Genomic DNA, 19,337 nt, shown 5'->3' on the forward strand with positions numbered 1-19,337 from the left:
GCCTTGTGAGCGTTACCACGTCCAGTCAGCATTGCACAGGGTCCAGGGCACTGTGGAGTTGTCTCAGCTCCTCACCACAGGGAACTGGAGTGAGCAGAGATGTTAGAAAGAGCATGGGAGATTCAAGCTGCAGGCTCAGACTTTGGAGTTAGTCTTCATCTATGGGAAATGATTGTAGGACAGATTCTTCAAGAGTAACTTGTGTCCAGAAATTCAAACTCAGAAGTTATTTCATGTCTGCATTGCTCCTAAGCAGATGTAGTTAGACGGCCCACTGATTTGAACTAGCCAGGACAAAGGACCATTTCAGCTTGATTCATCACCTCTCAAAGGCTCCAATCATCATGCCAGTTTACAGCTCAGACCTCATGGCCTGTGCATCCTGGGACCTAGCTGTTAAAAACCTCAAGTGCAGATTCTTGTCTGCTTAAACCAAACTAAGCATCTCTGTATAATTTCCTGCCCACCACCAAACCATTTACAGAAAGGAATTAATCTGAGTCACTGCCAACCACAACTGAATTTATTCAGTAACCTCTCTTGTAACCATCCCTTCTTTATATCCATCCGTCCGTCCTTCCTTTGTGACTGAATAGAGAATTGTTTACTTTGAATTAAGGCTGTGTTCTCCCCTTTAAGACTTTATTTCATGGGTTTCTGCTAGCTTTCCCCGATGTCTTTACTTGGCTATGAAGAGATATAGCACCTATTCTAAAATCATGACCTGAGCAGTAAGTGTTCTGGGACAGTTTCCCTGAATCAGCCAGCCCATCCCATCCAATCAGTTATGTTCCTTATCATTCTTCCTACCAGCAGCTCTGTTCTCTGATAGTAACCCTGACATCCAAAGCAGACAAGGAGCTCAAGTGATTCTGCTATAGCCAGTGTTGCATAACAGTGCGTTTGTTTTGTTTACATGGTTGTTTTGTGTGTTTGCAGAAGTTCATCTTTGAAATATCTGGTTCCTTCTGAGCGTCCTCTGTCTGTGTCTCCCCTGAGCCGTGGTGGAAGCTGAAGCATTCTGTCCTTCCCTCCTTCATACACTTCCAGTGTGTGTTACTTAGAGCATTCAGATTGAGTTGCTGTTGAATTTGTGATTCTTGGCTCGAGTCCCTCTGGAAATCACATTACCACTCTGAGTTCAGGGAGGGCTGAAATAGCTACCAAGAACAGAATACATATCAATAACGTTTAGCAGATAGAGCCAGAAAATTCTTGCCAGAGGCCACCTTGGTATTCTGTACTTGTCCCATATTCTGTCTTTTAAGAACTTTAAACAAAGTGGGGTACTGCAGTGTATAATTGATATGCCTTGCGACAAAGGTCTGTATCCTCAGATAGTTGTGATTTGGAGATGCTTCAGATTTCATCTTTAAAAGCTCTTTGAAAACATACAAGTGCTTTTGCCCAGAATTAGCACATTCCTTCATTTTATCCCTGGTCATTTTAGATTGTCAACTGTGTGCAGAGTATTTTACTAGGCAGCATTGGTTGTTTAAAAAAAAAAAAAATGCTTCAAGGAATCTGCGTAAGAGTTGGAGAATTAAACATATAACCAACTCTTGAAACATGAGACAAAATTAATACTTCATCAGTATTAGCCCAGAGAAAAGGGGCAATTGAGTTCAACTATGAAGGATGAATAAGATGGGGAAAAGGTGTCGGAAGGAAGATGGCCCACATTCTAGGAGGAAAGAACCACATCAAAGTAAAAAAGCAAAGGTGGGAATGGTAATAAGGATACACCAGGTAATAAAATTGGAAAACTAGGGTAGGGACAATTTGGCTGCCATGCTAAAAAGATTGGACTTGAGTTTGTATTTAATCCCACCCACTTGTTCTAGAACAATTACTTTTAGCAGGGTTGAAGTGGTTGTGAAGCCACTGCAATAACCCACAGATGCTAGGTAGTGAGAATTTGCATTCGGGTTGTTATGAGGCGATCCCAGCATGAAGGAGCTAAGCCAAAAGAAACAGCTTGGAAAAGGCATCAACAAGAATTTCACACAAGAAATGGCCAACAAATATATTTTAAGTGTTTTGCTCAATTTTTGAATTTGCTACAAAAGAAAAGAACTACAAAAGACTACATATGAAAACAGCCCAGCCATGTTGGCAAAGTTGGGGGGTCGGGGTTGTGTCCCTCTTGCTTTGAGAGGTTGGTAAGAGCACCCATCTTTGTCACCTATGGGCTGAAAATTAGTACGACTCTTTTGGAACAGTTTGCTAACACTTCAAAAGCTTTAAAAGATGTAAAGCCTTTTACCCAGGAATTTTAAGGAAACAGTCATAGACATACAGACTTATATAAGAAAATTCAACACATTAATATTTATAGTGAAAAACAAACTAAATTTCTAATAATGGAACTAGTTAAATTAGAGCACATCTATATAATGCATTTTAATAAGCCCTTTTGAAATTCCTGTTGAGGGAGGGTTAAGATTTATTTTTATTCATTTATGCATATAAGAATGGGGGTGTAGGCCAGAGGTGCAGGGGGTGAGAGACTTCACCAGGGACAGAGTGGGGAGCAGAACAGGCGGATCTACTGAAATACACTGCTGAGAGGAGCAGCAGGCAAGACAGGAGGGGTCTGCTGTGCCATGTGGCTAGCTCCCTGGCCAGGGATCAAACTCATGCTGCAGTGGCTTTGGATAACTCCACAGTGCTGTGACTTAACCCCTTGCGCCACTAGGGAGGCCCCTGGATTCTTCTTTCTGTACCAGTGGTCTCTATGTCTGTTCTTGTGCCAGTAGTGCAGGCTGTGTTAATAGCTACTATTATTATAACTCTATGTGTATTATAACTATATATAACTATAGTCATTGTTACTATTACTATAAAGTCATGTTTTTCTTCATGATCGTATTGTTCTTATACAAAGAGCTTTGTTCCTTGAGATTGCTTTGACTATTCTTGGCTCTTTGTATTTCCACTTACACTTTGAATCAGCTTCTCGATTTACACACACACACACACGAACAACTGCCAGAGTTTTGATTTGTTTTGTCTTAAACCTATAGTGTAGTTATGAATCCATGGCACTGGCACTTTTACAATATTGAGCCTGCTAAAATTAATGATCATGTTGTTATCTCCCCATTGAAGACATTTTTAATTTCTCTAAATAATGTTTCATAGCTTTCAATGAGGAAGTATTCATTTAGTAACCTTTGGAGAGAGCAATTTCAGTGAAATAACAACTAAATTCTTAGATATTAAGGAGGGAAATGAAAAACAGAGGTCACAGATGTGAACTATTGAGAAATTTGGTCACGAAAGAAAAAGAAAAATTGGGACCAGCTTATGAGAGATGAAAACTCAGAAGGTCTTTTGGGATGAGCGTGCCCTCTAGAACCATAGTGAAGAACAGAGAAGGAGAGAGATGGGAAATGGTTCATTGAAGGGACTGGGACATGGAGGGGTGTCTCAGGTTAACCTGGAAAAGGAAGAGGCAAAGGAGTTTGTGGGGTCTTTTTTGAGATAGGATGTTTGAAGTCCACATTTCTTTTTTTTTTTTTAATATTTTATATTTATGCATACAAGAGCTGGGGTGTGGGCCAGAGTTAGGGAGGTTGAGAGGATTCACCAGAGACAGTGGGGAGCAGAACAGGCAGATCTACTGAAATACACTGCTGAGGAGAGCAGCGGGTGAGTCAGGATAGGTCTGCTGCGCCATGTGGGTAGCTCTCTGGCCAGCAGGGGATCAAACTCGTGCTGCAGTGGCTGTGGATAGCTTGATAGCGTTGTCTTTAACCACCAGGGAGGCCCTGCAGTCCACATTTCCTTAGTAATTTCTTCAGACACTCTGGTAGCTTGCACAGTGAGTCACGGGGACTGGCCATCGTGAGCATTGTGCCCTATGTGCTAAGAGCTCCAGACCCACAAAGGCTGTTGGAACAGCAAGTCCTGCTGCCCTTGTCGTCATCCTCATCCCCGTGTTCAAATCCCTGTGTCTTTAATGGAGTGTGCTCCCTTTTCCGTGCCAGTGGTGCATTCTTGTGTCTCTTACTCCAACAGTCCCTTCCTTCAGGGCATCTTAGTTAAATTAAGTTTTAATAGAAAGGGGCTTTTCCACTAAATCTTGAGGTACCCAAGAGACTCGAGGAAGCTTTGGTAGTAACATTTCATATATGTTGGAAACTTGGGTGCTGCGATATGGGACTTAATGCATAAGTTATAGGAAGAACTTGCTATATTTGTGGGGACAGAGTTCTTTTGTCATTCAATGGAAATTATTTTACTTTGGAAGTGTCCTTAAATTTGTTATTTGCCTTTAGATGCAAAGTTTTTAGCACACGCAGAGAAAATTGCATCTTTTTATCTAGAGAGGGGATTGCATAGACTTGGGCTCTGCATAGAACTGTGATGTTTTTAAGAAAGCATAGACAATATTTTTTACTGCAGTACTTGTGGTGGTGCAATTAGCCTGCCAGTATTAGGAAGTGGAAGATCTTACTGATTATTCTTATTCTTGGATAGTATTCTTATGTCCACTAAATTTGGGTCCACAGCTTCAACAAGAAGGGAAAGAAAGGATTTAATTCATCACAGCTAGGATGTAATGAACATCTTCACTAAATCCCAGATACTCATGTTTGTACTTTTTGAGAAATTCTTTTCTGCTGCTAAGTCTGAAGGAGCCTTTCTTTGGGAAAGAGGTGACAGATGGATAGACATGCATGGAGTGTGGGGGACATTATGGCAGCAGACAAGGGGAAGAGGTAACAAGGGTGTCTTGAGTGAGATCAGCTAAGTTTCACAAGCTGCACACACCTTCCCATCTTATCCGTAAGACTCACTGCATACTGAATCATACCAAAACTTCCTTTTTAGCATGTGATATGCATGCTAAAGAAATATTTTAAAAGAACAGGGTACTAATCCACATCAAGATTTCTATTTTCACCTGTGCTATGTAACACATTTGTCTACATTTTCAGTATAGTTACTTCACATTACCTCCCTTCTGGTCTGAGAGTTTTAACACTTTCTGGCGCCTCCTTGCTGGCACAAGGGGTTTAACACAGCACTGTGAAGCAATCCACAGCCTCTGCAGGACGCTTTAGATCCCGGCCAGCCAGGGAGCTACGCACATGGCACAGCAGACCTCTCCTGTCTCACCCGCTGCTCCCCTCAGCAGTGTATTTCGTTAGTCTGCCTGTTCTGTTCCCCACTCTGTCTCTGATGAATCCTCTCACCCTCCACACCTCTGGCCTGTACCCCAGTTCTTGTATGCATAAATAAATAAATCTTTTTTAAAAATTAAATTAAAATAAAAGTTTTAACACTTTTCTATACTCCCTTGTCTTAAGGGCTAAAACTTTGCATTTCAAAGTAAACAAAATTAAAATTCTCATTTTAAAATTAATTCCAGTTTCACAAGAAGGATTGAGCTTTGAGATTTTCTTTTTCAAGACAGGAAAGTTTAGCATATAATGGATCAAGTGCCAATGAAATCTCTCCCTGCTCAGTCATGCCCATATTTAATTCTCCTTTCAGATAAAATGCAAACCATGCATAATCCCTGGAGAACAGGAAGGCCAACCCCCAAGCAAAGCAACTCCAGCTAATGAAGAAACACTTCCTCCTCCAAACTTTTTGATTCTTCTGATCCCCTCTATTTTAAAACACCTTTTCCCTGGCAAACTATTCATTAGACCTTAGAAAAAGCATCTCCTTTATAGTCTACCTATTTTTTTTTAACCCCTAATCTTTTTCCATCACTTCTAATTGTACTTCCTCCTCCAGTGCTAAATCACTCTTCCCACTTCTTGTTTATACCCTCCTGACATTTTTAGGTAATAATCACATTCCCTCCCCGTAGTTTTCAGTTAGTTCAGGTCTACTATTTAGTTCTTCTAATCCTGCCTCATAAAATGATCCTTTCAGCTTCTTAGTCATGCCTGCCATTTTTCTTTGAACTGATTCCAGTTTGTCTCCATTTTTCTGGTAATGAGGTGCCTGAAATGAAACACAGTGCCCTAGGTGTGGCTGCACTGAAACCATGTCATGGAATGGGGGTCCTCTGTGGAGTAGTGCCCACGCCTCACCAGCCCAGAGGCCTCCTGTCACTCTGGAAGAACTGGTATTGCTTCTGTCAAGGCCCAGTAATTCCTGTGTCATTGAACTTCAGTGAACAACCAGCTGCATTTCCTCCTCTGTGCCTTACTTAGCTTATGCTCCTTTTCCTTTAAGAATGACCCTTTTTCCTATCCTCCAGTGTCAGCTGCCACATTCTTCAGGAAACTTGCCCTCCATCTCCTCTCTGCCCACATTCAAGCAGTGGCACTTTGTGGATTCACTACACAATCCCTTGCATGGAGTACTCAGTATTTATTTTTTACGGTTTATTGCCATTTAACTCCCATACCATATAGTTCACCCATTTATTTTTTTTAAGATTTATTTATGCATACAAGAGTGGGGGTGCAGGCCAGAGCATGTAGGGTTCACCAGAGACAGACAGGGGAGCAGAACAGGCAGATCAACTGAAATACACTGCTGAGGGGAGCAGCGGATGAGACAGGAAAAGGCTACCGCACCGTGTGGGTCACCTCCCTGGCGGGGGGCTTGAACTTGTACTGCATTGGCTGCGGATAACTTCATAGTACTGTATCTTAACCCCTTGTGCCACCAGGGAGGCCCTAGTGCACCCATTTAAAGTATACAATTCAGTAGATTTACTATGTTCTCAGGATTGTGCAAACATCACCACAATCAGTTTTCAAACATTTTCCTCATTCCAGAAGGAAATCCATACTTACTAGTCACTCGTAGTTACTCCATCCCACTCCAGCCCCGGGAACCATTAATCTGCTCTGGATTTGCCTACTCTGGACATTTCATAAAAGTGGAATCATACCATATGTGGCCTTCCATAACTGCCTTCTTTCACTTAACATAATGCTGTCATGGTTCATGTTATACTTCATATATCAGAACTTTCATTTCCTTTTTATTGTTGAATCAGTCAATGCTTTTTTGAGTGAATATTTTATACCTTCTATTTGTCCCTATTCAAAACCTTAGAATATAAGATTTATACCTTTAAAAATACATGTAGCTTTGAAGGATAGGTTATGTATTTTTATGCATATTATTGCAAAATTGATGTTGGTTGTGATATTAGATTATATGGGAACAAAGTCGAAAGTACTTCTGCCCACTCAAAGCAACCATTCCTAAGAGATTTTTTTCCCTATACTTTTAATATACATATATAGATCAGTCCACACATACCCCTCTCTCTCTCTCTCTCTCTCTCTCTCTCTCCTTACCCAAAGGTCATTAATAAATTTTTATTTTTAAAAATTTACAAATTGGTAGACATGGATACATTCCTGAGTTTCTTACCCTATGAAGTGTAAAGTGCACTTAATACCTGACACACAGAAAATATTTGGTAAATGTTAGATGTTATTATAATTATTATTGTTATTTTTATTAAATAGGTAAGATTGCCTCAAAGGAGTATGTCAGTTAAAAAGCATAGAGAACCAAGTTTTTTTTTTTCTTCAAAGATCCATCTATTTATGTATACAGGAACTAGGGTACAGGCCAGAAATGCGGGGGAGGTGAGAGGATTCACCAGAGACAGAGCAGGGAACAAAACAGGCAGACTGACTGAAGTACACTGCTGAGGGGAGCAGTGGGCGAGACAGGAGAGGTCTGCTACACCATGTGGGTTGCTCCCTGGCCGGCCAGGGATCAAGGCTGCAGATTGCTTCATAAAGCGATGCTTAACCCCTTGTGCCACCAGGGAGGCCCGAGAACCAAGTTTTAATCATTCCGTTGATAGGATCTAGATTCTGTGAGCCAAGAATTAGCATGCTGCTTCTTCAATATATCAAAGAGTTGGGAACAGATTGAGCAATTTTCTTTTTGCTGGAAATTAACTTAAAGTCCAGGACATGGAAAAGCAGATTTAGACCACACTCAATGTCCAGATGTGTCATATGAATATGAATCTCTGTAATGGGTAAATGTAGGAGTAGAGGTGCCTTGTAAATACAGCTGCATAGAATATAACCCAGAAATACTGCTAGATGGAAGCCTGCACTCTCTAGCATATTTAATGGAACTGAAGTAAATCATGTGAAGTGAGGACACTGTCAGGTTGTGTTGACTCAATTTCCCATGTCAGTCCTTTCTAGGAATATTCTTTAATTATATTCTAAGCCAGGTATCTGCTCTTCACTTTCTGCTACTGGGTGATCATGAAGTTACTAATGGACAAGTTTTTGTTTAATAACATTGTTCAGTTTTTCTTTTGCTCATTTAAAAATACTACACATGCATGATAGAATATTTGGAAAAGAAATATTTGGCAAGAGAAAGAATCACCTGTAATGTTAGCATTAGCAAACCAAATTCAAAAATACTTTAAAAGGATCATATACCACGATCAAGTGAGATTTATTCCAGGGATGCAAGAATGGCTCAACATTTGCAATTCAATGAACATTAACACAATGAAAAATAAAGACCAGGGACCTCCCTGGTGGCGCAAGGGGTTAAGCACTGTACTATGAAGCAATCCACAGCCTCTGCAGCACAAGTTCGATCCCCAGCTGGCCAGGGAGAATCCCACATGGCGCGGCAGACCTCTTCTGTCTCGCCTGCTGCTCCCCTCAGCAGTGTATTCCGTCAGTCTGCCTGTTCTGTTCCCCACTCTGTCTCTGGTGAATCCTCTCACCCACCCACCCACCGCATCTCTGGCCTATACCCCAGCTCTTGTATGCATAAATAAATAAATCTTTAAAAATATATATATATAAAGACTGTATGATCATCCCAATGGATGCACAAAAAAAAAAGCACTTGACAAATTCAACATCCAATTAGAAACACTCTTAATAAAGTAGGTAGAGAGGGACCACACCTCAGCATAATAGACATACTAATATGTCACTGAGCCTTAAAACCACCCTGGAATAGATGGTGTTGCCCCTTTTACAGATGAGCAAACTGAGACTCAGAGAGAGCCAGGTCATACAAACCAACAATTGAAACTCAGGCAGCCTGACTCCAGAGTCCATGTTCTTAAATGTACTTAATGCTCAATTCTTAATATCCCTTTCTTCTGAAAATCTCCTCTGCCTCCTGTATTTTCAGCCACATTTGTCTAATTTTCCCACCAGAACTGTCAGAACTATTCTCCATTCTCTTATTTAACTCCACCCCCTATCAGTCTTAGCTCTCACCTTGAACCTCCCCTGATGGATTCTTCCTACACTCAAACTAACGTGTTTTTCTTTTATTCATCATATATGTAAGAAAAGATATATTCATTATCTTCTAAGAAAATGAAGGCTACCATGTGTCCCAGTAACAGTTTAAAAACTTTTGGACTTCTTTTTTTGTTACGTTGTATTTTTGTCTTTAACCAGATTAAATCTGAACTCTTTGCATACACTACCTGGCCCCAGCTTGTCACTTCAGCTTCACTTCCGTCATTCTCCACCCAATCCCCTTGTCTTATGCTCTAACCCTGTGGAACATTCCACGCTTCCTTAATCTGTCCCAAACCCTTGTATAGCTCTAACGCAAAAACAGCTTCTTCTTGTCCTCAATCTCCCATGCAAATTCCTGTTCAGCTCCCAAGATCTAGATCCCATTTTGCATTTAGTTACATCTTTTCAGATTCCTGCAAGATGAAACAGTCTTATGTCGCCCCCTCATAGCATATCATGCCTTGGTTATGGGTGTTTACTGTGCTGGGTGGTAATTATCTATTTACCTGTTTGTCTTTTCCATTAATCCAAATGGATCTTCAGGACAAGAACCAAATGCTTCATCTTTCAACATCTAGCACACTCCCAATAAATGTTGCTTTAATGCTTGAAGAAATGTCAAAGAGTGTTTAAAACAATAGGAACTTAGAAACTACTTCTTATTAAACAAACAGAAGACTTATAGTTATCAAAATAATCCCTTTAACTAAATGAGCAGGCTTAAGGTAGGGTAGTCTAATGCACAGGGAAAAAGTAGTACATAGAAAATGGGTTAGTCCTTTAAATTATGTTTTCCACAGGGCTATGACCATCATGCGATATTGAGATCCCATCGGAGAATATCCATGCTCCCCTCCTCCCTGTGTGCAATGCTGTGGCGCAGTGGGGAGAATGCACTGTTTGGATTATGAGCACTGGAGTTGGGGTCCCTGCCCTACAGATTACCGACTTTGGGCCTGTACTAGCTGCTAACTTCTTTAGGCCTCATTTTAACTGGACAGTTGATACTTACTTTTACACCTTTCTGGTTGTTAATTTTGATGCAGGAACACTTCCCTTACTGCTTCCTTTTGTCATTTTCCCCCTAACTTTATTAAGGTATATTTGACAAATAAAAGTGTGAGGTATTTAAAGTGATGGTTTGATATACATCTATATTACAAAAGAATTTCCACAATCACACTAGTTCACACATCCATCATCTCACATATGTTCCATATGTACACACACACACACAGAGATTGTGTGTGTGTATACATATATATGTATGTTCTTGGCAAGTTTCAGTTACACGATATAGTATTATTGACAATCTCCATGTTGCACAGTCGATCCTTAGACTTCATTCATCTTGTAAGTGAAAGTTTGTACCCTAATTCCTAATTCCTAATTCCCTAATTCCTCTTACCCCCAGCCCCAGCCCCTGGTAACCATTCTCTTCTCTAAGAGCTTGACTTTTTTTATTTTCTCAGATTCTACATATAAGTGATACCGTGCAGTATTAGCGTTTCTCTGTCTGGCTTATTTCGCTTGTCATAATGCCCTCCAGGTTCACTGATTTTGCAAATGTGGCGTTTCCTATTGACAGACTGCACAGATAGGATCGTGTGATACTATCTGAAATCCACCTCTCCTTTCCTTTCAGCTTCAGAATGAATTAGAGAAAGGTGAGCGGGACAATGCAGAACTGCAGGAGTTCGCCAATGCCATTCTCCAGCAGATAGCAGATCACTGCCCCGACATCCTGGAGCAGGTGGTCAATGCTTTGGAAGAGTCATCTTGACCCTGCTTCGTGGAGAGTGCCCAGCCCAGCAGCCCGAGATCATGAACCTAGTAGCCAAGGAAGGAGATGACAAGGAATAGACATCCGGAAACTTCTTGGCACGAAACAAACACTACAAACTCTATCCTAACTTGCTTAGTCCTTCAAGTGTGATTCCAGCACCATTTCTACATCTGTCCTCCTGCTCTGCCTTCCTGCTTTGGATGTGGTCTCAGCACTAATTTTCTTGATATCCAGGATGGGTGAGTAAGTGGCCAAGTCTTCACAAAGAGCTGCCATCGGTCATCAACAGTGTAAACTATAGAAGCTGGTGGCTCTGCCCTTGGAGAGGGACTTGGAGTAGAGCCCTCCTGCCTTTGTCCTCGATGTGCAAACTCAATCTGGAATCTACTTGGACTTCAACAAATTGAGAGAATGCTTCTCAATGGACCAGAGAGCTGAGTGTTCTAATATCACAACAGGTGCTTTCTCCTAAAAGGGTAAAAAAAAAAAAAAAAAATTTCAAGAAGAGAGTATTAGAAAAAGAGGGGAAGAGAGAACAGGAACTCTTTTTACTGTCTCTTTTGTTTACTTTTCACGTGTAATGTTTTGTGCTGGGGAGCTGCACGCAGGCCCGGTGGTGGCTTAGAAAACACTAATATCCCAGCCCTGTCTGTCTCACTCACCTTGCTCTTCTCCTCAAACAGATAGAGGATGGTGTGAAGAGTCCCCCCCCCCCCACCCTTGCCCCTCTTTTTCCCTCCCTTTGACCTTATTATACGTAAGTTGGTAAGTTTGTCAGATCACGTGTCTCTAAGGAGAAGAGGGATTTGACATGAGTTGCTGTTGTCACCAACTGCAGCTCTGCTTCGGTGGGAGATGACGCTCCTGGGGTCAGTCTGGTTTCTCCTGAACATATCCCTCATCTGCACGCTAGGTCTCTGAGCCCCAAAAGAATACTTCTGCCTTTCCATCACCTATTCTTGCAGCCCCCTGGTCGCTGACGCTTATGACCCACTTCCTACCCGTCTAGCTTTCTTCTTGACTTCCTTTTCTGGAACCTCAGCTCTGTGCATTGTCTGGAACCTCCTCCTGGCACAAATGAATGTTTCTCATCCCACACACATTCCTTCCTCCATTTGTTCATTCGTGAAATGCCTACTGTCTGCAAGTCGCTAGTAGGCACCGGCCTTGGAAAGGCTCTCAGTGAGGGAGAGGTCTGAGGTTCTGTAAGATACCTGGCTGAGTCAAAACAGTAAAAGACATGCTCTTTCCCTCCCCCATCTTCATAGACGGTATCTTTTCTAGAAAAATCTTTCACAAATCGGCCTCTCTCATTTCTCATTTTAATTGGCAGGGGCTTGAATCTTTCACCTGTCTGCAGCATCCCATTTGGTAATTCAGGAGTTTTGTTTGTTGTTATTGAACTGAAAGAGTGTACTGTTTAGGGGACTATGATGGTGGGTGGTGGTCTCTTAACATATCTGTAGCCCCTTCATGATATGTGGCCAGCTCCATGTTGCGAGTCAGAAAATTGACTGCCAAAATTGCAGATCCAGTTGAAGATACTGGCATTTTGAAGGGCCTTCTTCCCAAGCTTAGACAATGACAGCCATAAATAATCAGGCACCAAGAAGTACACCACTTAGCTCAAACCTAGCCCTTTGACCACCACTCTGGCTAGACACCACCAGACATGTCTTCTGATAAGAGTTGCTGGCTAAATATTTTTGTCTTACATTTTCTTCTTTCCCCTTCCCTAGTTACTCACCTACAGAATCTGATGCTGCCTGTAAAGTCATCAGAGCCATCAGTCTGGTATCTTCCCACCAGCAGCCCTTGACTGTCCATTAACTTATATGGTCAAATCTCCAGCTGCCCTGATTCCCGGCTGTAAAACTATCTCTCCCTGTGAGAAGCTGTGGAGTGTTCCTTATCAAGGTTTAAATGGATTCTACTCATAAACTCCTTACTGAGATGCTTTCTGATAGCCAGGCTGGCTAGAGGGTGGTCAGGGGTTAGAGAGTAAGGGTTGCTCATGGTCAATTGCCTCAATTCCATTTATTTATTGCACTGCCCATAAATCATGTAGAAAGTACCCAGTATTTTAGGGCTGAAGTATTAGAATCTCACTTTATCTACCATAATTCAAAGAACTGAGGTAGATAACTAGCCCTTCATAGGACTAGAGCAGAGCAACCCAGAAAGTCGAAGAGGCTGTGCCCAGAGAAGCAGCCTGGCCTGACTGTCTGGTCTGACAGGGGAAGACAGCACCAGGCCTCCCTGGCTCTCACCAACTTGGCCTTTTCCATCGAATACAACACCTGCTGTTCCTGCCCACTTAGTGGTGACTCTCACTGTGCCCCCTTCCTTCCCCTTATCATTGCAACCCTTCCTGTAACTTCCCCTCCAAATCCTTGCGGATGTGCTCTGGACAAGTGTTTCAGAGAAGAAAAACTGGTGGGGCAGACACCATCTGTCTGGTCTCTGTGAACCAAAGCAAGGAATCTCCTTGACCCTTCTCCGGTGGTCATCCTGGCATCTCAGATGATTCTGGAGACTGGTCTTAGAGGAAAGTAGGCCCTGGCTAAAGTCTAATCATGAACATGGCTGGCTTTTATATGATAGAGCAAAGTTAATACGGCTTCTAGCATTTAGAATATCTTCCTGAGTTGATCATTCATTGAGCTGACATTTACTAAATGCACAGTTTCCATCACATCAGGACTTGGCATCCCATGATCCACTTCTGGTTCTCATGGTTTCACAAAGTCACACAACTGCTGCCGAAGGTCTGGAGCCTTGAAGACCAATGCAGTTTGCCTGTAATGCTCCCCACACTCTTCATTCCACTGTCAAGTCTAGCTGCCCTTTATTTTTTTTTTTTAAGGATTTATTTATTTATGCATACAAGAGCTGGGGTGTAGGCGAGAGGTGCGAGAGTGAGAGGTCCCACCAGAGACAGGATGAGGAGCAGAACAGGCAGATTGACTGAAATACACTGCTGAGGGGAGCAGCAGGCAAGACGGGAGAGGCCTGCCGCACCATGTGGGTCACCTCCATGGCGGGGGATTGAACTCGTGCTGCAGTGGCTGTGGACAGCTTCATAGTGCTGAGGCTTAACCCCTTGCACATACACCAGTGAGGCCCCTAGTTGCCCTTTAGCATATAAAGATAAATACCCCAAATCAAGCTCACAAAAAAGTTGTCAAGAAGAAGGGGTGGCATCCCACTTGGGGCTTATGACTAAAAAAATGTGCTTTCTCGTCTTTTCATATACCTCTATCCCAGGAACTTACTGAGTTCTTGATGAAGTATCTGGATTGAGATTCGCTAGCACTTGGACACCATTTGAGATAGAAAGCTTTTAAATGGGCTTTAACATACTAAGATGTGAATGACTATGCCCAAATCCATCTCAGTTCTGACCTATCACCTTCTACCTTACCATGTAAAGATCTAAATGTTTCTCTCGCTCTTTCCTTACACTTGGACTCTAGCAAAACTAGCAAAGCAGACTGAACCCAAGACCGTGGCCCACGGTGGGACTTGGTGCTTTTGTCCGTAGAAGTCTGGTTGTCCGTGAGGAACTCCTTGAACTCACCCATTCCTCTGAGAGAGAGAAGGAAGAAGTCATCCCAAGTTTCAGTCAGCTGCTGAACTAATCCTTCTCCCCTGCAGATGGTCAGGACTGACATTTAGATTTGCTGCTAGAATCCCGCTGACCCCAGAACCATCCTGCCCTCCTGTTTGACCCTATTACGTAAGCCGAGGCCTGCTGGCTGCCCTCCGGATCTTTGAGGAAAGAGCAAATGGAGGATGTTACCACGTGGCAGTGGGCCTCACACGGCACTTTCTTGGTCTCAGCGGGCCCTGTGTCAGCAGTGTCTGCCGCCAGCGTCGCCTCCCCACCTGTGAGAGGTCAAAACGTGGAAAAGAGATAAGAAGAGAGAATAGATGCAGAGGGGCACACTGCAAAGCCTGCAAGGCCGACCCATCCATCACTGCCAGTCCCTGGGCGTCTCAGGACGGTGACTTGAAACATTCAAAAAAATATGTGTGTGTGTGTGTTTTAAATTGGAATTTTCCCCGTGTGAACTAAGGGGATGTTTGGGCAAGAGAAGCTACCCGCGATAGGGAAATCCTTCTGAACAAAATGGCTGTCTTACTCTTTTTAAGCAAAAACTGTTTCCAAACTTTTTAGTGTCAAAACTGTAACCAAGTGTCTCCTGATTTTTTTCCAATGTGTTTGGCGAGTGCTGTGACCCTGTTGTAGGTATTTCTCCTCCCGAGTCTTTTGGGGGAGAGGTGGTTTTAGGGATTGATTTGGGGGAGCAGATTTTTGTCCCCCTCCACCTCCTCTTTTGTTTCTCTGCTTGTCGATATTGTCCAGTGTGGTTCAGAGAATCGGGGCAGTTACATTGTGTCCATTGTTGAGATGATTAAGATATTAAAAAGTAGTTGTAGAACTGAAAACTTAAAGAGCTGTGTTTAAAAACATGCAAAACCAATATCATGTTGTTAAAGGAATTCAAGCTACGAGGCAGCCAAACTCCCCTCCTCCGAAGCTGGCTTAGGTGGCGACTGGGCTAGCCGCTTGGGGAACAGGGACCACCGTGCAGGTAGGTGGCTTCCAGGTTTAAGAGACATCTGCTCAGCAGAAGCCACAGGCTGTGGGGGCTCAGAGGATGCGCCCATTTTCACACACATCCTCAGGACCCCTGAGCAGAGGCCGTAAAGTCTGGCCCATGACCACCCTCACCCCCACATTGGTCCCAGCTCAGTGTGCCTAATACTGTGTGGTAACCTGGGCTTGACTCTGAAGCCCACACCTGGCGGCGGCCCTGCACAGGTCTCAGAACCTCCTTCCTGCCCCCTTGGTGCTATATCATCCAGTGACCCTTCCAATACGGGCCAACCACTGGCCAGCCTGGGGCCTGCCATCCAGGTGAATGAATTATACTCAGATCTCATTTCCTCCTGGCTTGGGTCCTTGGAGTCTTTCCCTTGAACCTTCTTAGAGCCCAGATCTCCCAGCCCAGGCTGTCTCTCGGCCCCAGAGACACCATGGTCAGGAAAGGAGGTGAACCCTGCCGAAGCCAGAGAAGGCACCCTGGGCCGAGCCAGCCCTGTGAGCCTGGCCCTCTCCACACCACACCAGTATTGCATTCATCCTCTGATGCAGCTAGACCTGCCTGGGGGCCACCCACCATGCCTTCTGGCCTGCTGCCCCATGCACGACTAGCCTGGGTACCTGCCGAGCACATCAGGACACCAGGATGGAGACTTGGGGTCTCCCTGGGATGCGCTCCCCTCTGCTTCGGGAGGAAGCACTGCACTTTAGGAGGCACTGAGGAGCACTGGGGACTGACTCCTTGCAGCTTGAGTTCCTTTTGGTGACTGTCGCAGCCGCAACGGTGGTGTCTGATGCAAATGCACCTGCTGCCTTCAACTGTGTGTGTGTGTGCGTGCGCGCGTGCGTGTGTACGATGGCTGGAGCCGTGTTACCGACAGGATAATGACATTACAAAGAAATTGTGTTATAGTCAACTTGGCCTTGATAATTATTGTAAACACTTTGTTCATTTTTCTTTTGTATTCACAAACTAAATCCATCAGGAAATTATAAAGTTATTTAAAATTGTGCACTGTGTCTCTCTTTGAGTCTATCATGATCCAAGTGAGATGTTCTTCAGATGCTAGAAAAGCGGGGAGAGGCCCGCGGTCCCCACAAGGTTGACTCCAGTGGTGGGTCAACCAAGCGCCAGAGATGCCCGGGGTTGAGGAGGGCAGTGGACCAGAGGACACGCTCGGCCCTGACCGGCCTGCTGGGTGACCTACGTCAGTGAGAGGAATATGCTCTTTTAGGTCCCACCTGAACTCTGGGCTCACGGCTCCCATAATTGCCTTTCAAAATCATTTCCACCCTTTTCCTTCCTTACCTCCGAGGGCCGAGCCAGACTCCCCACTTTGGATCTCATTGTGTTCCAGAACCTAGAATAAGCACCCCCTGCATCAGGGAGGGAAGAACAGCGAGGGGGGGTAGCAGCCTGAGAGGATTTAGTTCAGAACTGGGGTGCAGGCTGCCCTGGCTGATTCCGATGTCGTCACTCTGGGATGTGAGCGCCGTGTCAGCCAACAGAAAGTGTGAATACCGAGAGCAGACATGCGCCAGGAGAACCTGTGCTTGAAAGTTTTCCAGCTTTGATATTTGTCTTGGGCCCGACGCGGAATATGAAATGATTCTCGGGAATTTCTTTTGTGAGACTTAGTCCTCTGCTGAGCTGCGCTTCTGTCTGCCGAGAAAGGCCGCGGCCTGCTCGGGGCCTGTCTGTGCCCGTGTGTTGCACTTGGCGAGTGGAGAGTCGGTGGCCCTCGGGTCAGCTCTGCCCCCCTCGCTCTCCAGCCAGCGCAGCTGCTGGGGGGTTCTGCTGGTGGGAGGAGCACCTGGAGACTGTGCTCGTCCCAGGGCTGAAAACCTGCTGTTCCCTCACAAAGCAGGAGTGTCGTCACTCAGACGTGCATTGTACGGCACGATGTGAAATCACAACCACAAGCAGATGTGTCCAGAGAAAACTCAGGTTACACTGGTCGGCTGTTTCCAGGATTTTCCATTCATCTTTTCTCACTAGCTGTTCGTTCACTCTGGTCTGCCTGCACTGGGTTGCAAACAGATGGATGCAGAGACCACGAGGTTTAAGGAAAATGCTCCAGAGGGAAGAACCTGGAATTGAGAAGTTCATCCGCTGACTCAGTTTTTTCCTCCGAATTGGGGACAGATTGCTAGTATTTGATTTTTGAGGTCAACTATCAGCATAGCTCAAGGATGATCAAGGACTCGTTAAAGCCTGGGATAAGGTGAGTATTCTGAGGAAGCAGGTTTGAGATCCACACGCTCTCCCAGATGTCCAGGAAAGTGCCCTGGATGCGCAGCCCAGAGCCTGTGCCCTCTTGACTGCAGTATCTTTCAGCCTTCCCCTCCCTAAAATAATGCTGTCTCCATCGAGGTCACAAGCCATGAGAATAATCCGTGATTGTGTGTTTCCTTCTTGAAAGGTCCTTTAACACTATAAGCATAAAAATGCTTCCTTCATGCCAGCCATTTGCTTTAAAATAATCCAATATTGTGTTGGAGAAGGGACAAGGAGCATGGATACAAAAGGGGCTGGCATGGGTCAGTCATCCTTGAGGCTGAGCGTGAGGACACGGGGGTCGTTACACCATTCCCTCTACGCTGTGTGGGTTTGAGATCTTTCCTGAGCGTATTAAATATTCACATCCTTCGACCACACAAGCCCAGTCATTGCACATGGACCTCCATGTTCAGGATGCAAGAACCCCCTGAGCACTCGGTTCAGACTCATCCCCTCTGCGTTCTGAGCACCAGACACACAATAGCTAGTGGCACGGCTGCCAGGGCCAGCTCAGTCCTCAGCACTCGAGTGTTCTCTCACCTTCATAGCCATCCTGCGAGGCAGGCATTGTTCTTCTCAGGTTCTGGAGGAGTAAAGTGTCTCCAAGGTTACACAGCCAAGTCGGTAGGGCTAGAGGGTAAACGCGGCACTGTCCCCAGAGCTCGCCCTGCAGGCTGCTGCGGTGGCCATTTCTCAGGGAGCTCATGTCTGAGGAGAAATGAGTCTAATACTGTGTGGGAACACGGAAGAGCAGGCCACGAGGGCTCAGACCTTCACGTCTGACCTGGAAAGATGAACTTTGTCAGCAGAGTTGTTCACAGGCAAGGTGAGGCAGAAGAGACAGCCTGAGCATGGAGGAGAGGATATGGAGGCTGCGAGTGCAGCTGAATAGGGCTTGCCCAGGCCGTCCTGCGGAAGGTGTCTCATGCCCTGGAGCAGAAGGCCAGCTCGGGAAGCTCTAGTCACACCGCCAGTGACCCTCCCCACAGCTACCACAAGAGGCTAATCCAAAAAAAAAAAAACAGCATCTCTGGAAAGTTTCTGGCCTTGCTCCGCCTGAGGGCTGTGGAGAGGATGTGGAGAAGCCTGGAGGGTGAGGAGGCCTGGAGCTGTCTAGGGCCATTTACACAAAGTTACACAGCCTGGGAGTGATGACTTGGGTTCAGACCCAGGCCTGTCTCCACACCTCTCTCCCTTGGGTTCCTCCCACTGGCTCCCAGCACCATCAAAGGCAGAGAGGAGGCGACGTGTGATCTGGAATGAGGAGACTGCTACCAACCTTCAGGGGTGGCTGCACGGAGACCAGGTGGTGGGGGGATTCAGAGATGGGAAACCCTACACCTGCCTGGGTTCACCAACAGGATGCACGTCACACCAGGAGTTAAGTTGTTCATCTCTGGGCGCCATTCATTTCCCACGAAT

The 19,337-nt window shown here is 44.8% G+C and overlaps 1 protein-coding gene across 4 annotated transcripts in view; it reads left to right on the forward strand.

The window, feature by feature from the left end:
• ERC1 (ELKS/RAB6-interacting/CAST family member 1) overlaps window positions 1–16,659 on the forward strand; it is a 302,352-nt gene extending 285,693 nt beyond the window's left edge. For 3 of the 4 annotated variants that reach the window (XM_037514597.2, XM_054696560.1, XM_037514599.2), the window contains one exon: window positions 10,885–16,659. In XM_037514597.2, the coding sequence (XP_037370494.1) occupies window positions 10,885–11,022 (138 nt within the window). In that variant the 3' untranslated portion in view covers window positions 11,023–16,659. The remainder of the gene's footprint in view (window positions 1–10,884) is intronic. The other variant, XR_008552294.1, reaches the window with a different exon arrangement.
• Window positions 16,660–19,337: the final 2,678 nt, after the last annotated feature.

This window comes from Talpa occidentalis, unplaced genomic scaffold, assembly GCF_014898055.3.
Source record: "Talpa occidentalis isolate TD23 unplaced genomic scaffold, MPIMG_talOcc4v2.1 talOcc4.16, whole genome shotgun sequence".
Classification (NCBI taxonomy): Eukaryota; Metazoa; Chordata; class Mammalia; order Eulipotyphla; family Talpidae; genus Talpa; species Talpa occidentalis.